General features: G+C 48.6%; 1 protein-coding gene across 1 annotated transcript in view; it reads right to left on the minus strand.

The window, feature by feature from the left end:
- LOC309329777 (uncharacterized protein) overlaps positions 1-2490 on the minus strand; it is a gene marked incomplete at both ends in the record, with an annotated part of 29618 nt that extends 27128 nt beyond the window's left edge. Inside the window, 2 exons of the mRNA XM_081840788.1 lie at positions 165-194; positions 2434-2490. Coding sequence (XP_081696914.1) covers positions 165-194; positions 2434-2490 — 87 coding nt within the window. The remainder of the gene's footprint in view (positions 1-164; positions 195-2433) is intronic.
- Positions 2491-6000: the final 3510 nt, after the last annotated feature.

Genomic DNA, 6000 nt, shown 5'->3' on the forward strand with positions numbered 1-6000 from the left:
TCTTCTTTTGCCTCAAGGTGCAGGTACTCTGTCTGATTAGATGAACTGCTTCTGTAGATATTTGTATATATATTGAGCTCACAATAATAAATACTGCACTAAAGAACCTGGGACTCTGAGCATTCCGCTAAAAGTGCCGCGAGGAATTCGCGACAAGGACTTACCTTGTTGTGTCCAGGCTTGGATGTCTTCTGCTGGGAATAAAATGAAGAAAAGTGTCATGTTTCTTGTCTAGAGAACAGTTGCCATCTATCTGCCACTTGTCTTCTCTAAAAAAACCCCACATGCCTAGAAATAGACTTCTTGCAAAAATCATTTGGAGTAAAATCTATTGCAATCAATTCTTCTTCTTTTTTAAAGTAACACTCCAAAGAAGATTCAATAAATCCTCTGGACTGGGAGACACACCATTCATTTAAAGCACTTTGTTTCTTGCCATGAACAAACAGAATCTAGGCATTGTGGCTATTACTATTATTTATTAAATTTCTGTACTGCCCTTCATCCGAAGATCACTGGCCGGTTTACAATATAAAAACTCAAAAATACATACCATAATAACAAACAGACAATACCACTCCCAGTATGATTATTTATTAAATTTTCTGTTGCAGAAAGTATTTGCTTGCCTGCTCTGCCAAATGCCCAGGCCTGGCAAATTAACTGCTCTTGAGAGCGAAGAGGAAATATTGGCCATATCAGGCACAATACAGTCACAAAAACTTTTACTGCACAATATCGGATTCTCAAACGTTCCAAGATATCGGGAACGATCAGTTGCAAAAGTTAAAGAAAAAAACATGCAACATTTCCTGGGGTCCAAGTCATCCCACCAAATCAAGTTCATGGATTGGTTCTTCTTCCGGTCTACAGATGCTGCACTGATCGCCTTCTCTGCTTCCCCAAATTTGCCTGGTCCTCTTTTCAAGCCCCACCAGGAGAAAGTCGTCTCTTGCATCTGCAAATAGGACCTTCCTCCAAGCTGGGCTCCCAATAGTTCAGGCGGAGGCAAACACGGCCCTCCAGCTGTTTGGGGACTCCAATGCCCATCACCCCTGACCCGCTGGTCCTGTTTGCTAGGGATGATGGGAGCTGTAGTCCCAAAACAGCTGGAGGGCTGGGTTTGCCTTTGCCTGTGATAGTTCATGGCAGTTCCCCTTCTACATGCTCCCACCAGCCCCAGGCAGCATATGGTCCAGAACATTTAGAGGGCACCAGGTTGGGGAATCCTGGTTCACGCTGCGCAACATCAGACCAGGGTGGCTAAAAATCAATGACCCCCTTTTTTAAAAATGGATTTCTTTGATTTAAATCACATTTTTTAAAAAATTAATTTGGATTTCTAAAATAAAATGCTTTTGGAGGAAAAATCTTCCAAAATATATTTTCTTTTTAAGTTGCATTATAGTCCAACGGCTATTCACTGGGAAGTAAGGATTTATTTTAAGTTTTTCATATATGCTAAAATTCATTCTAAGAATTTTTTTAAAAAAAGTTAACCACATCAGTTAACAAACATGGATATATATGCTATAATGTTATTGTTTTAGTTAAATAAATTGTTTAAATTCTAATTAAGAAAATGGTTATTTTTCTTCCAATAAGGTACAGCAGAAAAGTTGTCCAAATATACAGTGGTAGCTCAGGTTAAGAACGTAATTCTTTCCGGAGGTCCGTTCTTAACCTGAAACTGTTCTTAACATGAAGCACCACTGTTAGAGGTACCGGTTGGTTGCTTGACAGCAATCAGGAAATATGGCTCAAGAGTCGGTTTTCCAGCTTTCTTCTTAGTGATCAAAACCTTCAGAATGCAGAGCACCTCTATTCCATGTCTTGCTCATTCACGGGCAGAATCTGAGAGTGGGCGGCCCTTCAACCTTCCCCAGCAGAGTAATTTCTTGGCGCCCAGTCTGCGCCTCCCCTCTCTGCGCGGAAACCTACTGCGCAAGGAAGGCTTGGGTAATGGGGGACCCCCCTCCTCCCCGCTTTGCTCAGGCAAGGTGTCCTGGCACCGCCTTGCCTCCTCCAACCCCTGCATCTCCTCTCCTTCCTCCGCTGAGGAAGTGCTGCTTCCCACGATCTTTGGGGGCTCTCTGAAATCCACCCGGCTTTTCCCCTCTCGCCCCTGAGCCGATGGCAGTTCTTAACCCGAGGTACTATTTCTGGGTTAGCGGAGTCTGTAACCTGAAGCGTATGTAACCTGAAGCGTCTGTATGCAGTTAACTTATTATACCCCACAATAATTTCATAATTATGTGTCTATGCATTCCTAACAGTATAACCAAATCAGTAGTAAAAACTACTCTGGAAATTTATTATTCCCAAAATGAAACCTTCATCTGGTTGTAAATATTAAGATTATACAAGCAAGAATGTAAAAAGATGCTTTAAATCGATTTGATTTCAATCAAATCCACCCTGCATCACACACACCTGGGGAGGTGGCTGGAGGTGTTGGAGGATGGTCTCCAAAATCTCCTTTTCATCCATCATCTCCAAAGCTTCTCTGACGGTTCTTCCTCCCAGCATTTTCTTACCCACCAACAAGTACTCTAAGTTTTCATCAGAGAGTTCTTCAGAAAGAAAGAGAGAGAGAGAGAGAGAGAGGTGAGTAAATGAGGCGGATGAGAGGGAAAGGTACCGTGTTTTTCCATGTATAACACGCCCCCATGTATAAGACGCCCCCTATTTCTGGGCACTCAAAATTTAGAAAACGGGGGCAGATTGCCAAGACTTGCTAAGCTTTTTTGGGGAGGGGTTGCCCAGAGTGGTTGAGCTTTTTTGGGGGGGAGGGAGCCATTAATCAAATTGCACAATTGCAGGCAGGCATCAACCACCAAGTCACCTATCGTCTGCCAGTTGACAACAGCCCTTTCCACAGCAAAGAAATCATAGCTGGGAATCTCTTCCTGGCGGCTACAATCAAGCGCCCGTCCCCCCTCAGCACTCCCCCTGTAGAAGAGGAGCCCCAATTTGACACTTGATTTGGGGGGTAAAAAACCTCGTCTTATACATGAGAAAAGACGGCAAGTTCTTTCTCAGGTGGCTTCTCGCCTGTTGCAATGAGCGGGTGCATGCCATATCTGAACAGGGATCATAGAACTGTAGCGTCTGAGGGGACCTGCGGGGTCACCCAGTCCAACCCCCAACAATGCAGAACAGGGGCAGCCACCCGGAAGTCCCTGCTCCATGTTACACGCCTCTGAACAAGGAGGGGTGGGATGGGGGGGGGGGACTTCCACCCAGACATCAAGGAAACCAAGAGAGACCCTGACCTTGTATCATAATAATAATAATTTATTATTTATACTCCGCCCATCTGGCTGAGTTTCCCCAGCCACTCTGGGCGGCTGCCAATCAAGTATTAAAAACAATACAGCGTTAAATGTTAAAAACTTCCCTAAACAGGGCTGCCTTCAGATGTCTTTTAAAGATAGGGTAGCTACTTATTTCCTTCACATCTGAAGGGAGGGTATTCCACAGGGTGGGCGCCACTACCGAGAAGGCCCTCTGTCTGGTTCCCTGTAACCTTACTTCTCGCAATGAGGGAACCGCCAGAAGGCCCTCGGTGCTGGATCTCAGTGTCCTGGCTGAATGATGGGGGTGGAGAGGCTCCTTCAGGTATACTGGACCGAGGACGTTTAGGGCTTTAACACTTTGAATTGTGCTCGGAAACGTACTGGGAGCCAATGCAGATCTCTCAGAACCAGTGTTATTTGGTCCCGGCGGCCGCTCCCAGTCACCAGTCTAGCTGCCGCATTCTGGATTAATGGCAGTTTCTGGGTCACCGTCAAACGTAGCCCCACGTAGAGTGCGTTGCAGTAGTCCAAGCGGGAGATAACTAGAGCATGCACCACTCTGGTGAGACAGTCTGCAGGCAGGGAGGGTCTCATCCTGCATACCAGGTGGAGTTGGTAGACAGCTGCTATGGATACAGAAGTAACCTGTGCCTCCATGGACAGCTGTGAGTCCAAAGTGACTCCCAGGCTGCGCAGGGGCACAGTTACCCCATTCAGGACCAGGGAATCCCCCACACCCGCCAGCCCCCTGTCCCCCCAAAACAGGACTTCAGTCTTGTCAGGATTCAACCTCAATCTGTTAGCCACCATCCATCCTCCAACCGCCTCCAGGCACTCACACAGGACCTTCACCGCCTTCACTGGTTCTGATTTAAAGGCGAGGTAAAGCTGGGTGTCATCTGCATACTGATGAACACCCAGCCCAAACCCCCTGATGATCTCTCCCAGTGGCTTCATATAGATATTAAAAAGCATGGGGGAGAGGACGGAACCCTGAGGCACCCCACACGTGAGAGCCCAGGGGTCTGAACGCTCATTCCCCAACACCACTTTCTGGGCACGGCCCAGGAGAAAGGAGCGGAAGCACCGTATAACAGTGCCCCCAGCTCCCAGCCCCTCTAGACGGTCCAGAAGGATGTTATGGTCGATGGTGTCAAAGGCCGCTGAGAGATCCAGCAGAACTAGGAAACAGCTCTCACCTTTGTCCCTAGCCTGCCGGAGATCATCAACCAGTGCGACCAAGGCAGTTTCAGTCCCATGGTGAGGCCTGAATCCCGATTGGAAGGGATCCAAATGGTCTGTATCCTCCAGGCATGCTTGGAGATGTTCGGCAACCACCCGCTTAACCACCTTGCCCAAGAATGGTAAATTTGAGACTGGGCGATAGTTGGCCAAATTGGCTGGGTCTAAAAAAGTTTTTTTAAGAAGTGGTTTAATGACCGCCTCTTTCAGTGGGTCTGGGAAGGCTGCCTCACAGAGAGAAGCATTCACTACCCCGCAGAGCCCATCGCCCAGCCTTTCCCGGCTCGTTTTTATCAGCCAGGATGGGCAAGGATCAAGGAGACAGGTGGTTGGTTTCACTTGTCCAAGCAGCCTGTCCACATCCTCGGAGGTAACAGATTGGAATTGATCCCATGTAACAGCACTAGACAGAACTAGACAGTGCTACTCTCCCGCCCTGTCCCTGCTCCCACGGTGGAGTCTACCTCCTTCTGAATCTGAGCGACTTTATCTGCAAAAAACTTTGCAAAAGCACTGCAGGAGATCTTGGGGTCCCTACCAGGCCCTGGTGGTGCAAGTGGTTCTGATAGATTGTGAACCACCTGAAAAAGTCTCCCGCTGCTGTTTTCTGCATTGCCACTTGGTAGGCTCGACGTTGAGCTCTAGCCCGTGTCCAGTCTGATTCAGAGTGAGTTTTCCGCCACCGGCGCTCTAGCCGTCTCAACGATTCGCCCTCAGCTCTGGGGAAAACCACGGGGCTGTCCAGGCTCTGCAATCAGAGAGGGCGCTTCGGAGCCAGACAGTCAATAGCCCTGGTTAACTCCGCATTCCAACGGGCCACCAGGGAATCAGCCGAGAGGCCACCAACTTGGGATAAAACATCCCCTACCGCTCTCTGGAAACCAGTTGGATCCATTAAGTAGCAGGGGCGGACCATCCGAATCGGTCCCACCTCCCTGCAGAGGGGAAGGGTCGCGGAGAAGTCCAGTTGCACCAGGAAGTGATCTGACCATGGCACTTCTTTTGTTTCGCTTTTAGTTAGTGTCAGATCACCAACATCCGTAGAGGTAAACACCAGGTCTAAGACCAAGGGGAACAACCCAAGAGGGATCTGGTTCTGCCTACTCACCTGGGAACGCTGGCCCAGAGTCCTCAAGGCTCTTCTTTTTTGAGGGCCGCTGCTGGCTTGGGTCTTGCTTCACCAGCCCTGGCAAGACTAGGGGTCTGGCCTCTGCCGGTATGGCCTCTGCCGCTGATGGGGTAGGCTTTGCCAATGCCGGCAGTAGGGCAGGGGCCTCTTCCTCATATGAGGGGTAGATCTTTTGATTTCTCCTCCTGCCCTCTGTGGCTGATGTTGAAGGCTTTGCCAATGCCGGCAGTAGGGCAGGGGCCTCTTCCTCATATGAGGGGTAGATCTTTTGATTTCTCCTCCTGCCCTCTGTGGCTGATGTTGAAGGCTTTGCCAATGCCGGCAGTAGGG

Source organism: Podarcis erhardii (genome assembly GCF_964252035.2).
Source record: "Podarcis erhardii genome assembly, chromosome: 15".
Classification (NCBI taxonomy): Eukaryota; Metazoa; Chordata; class Lepidosauria; order Squamata; family Lacertidae; genus Podarcis; species Podarcis erhardii.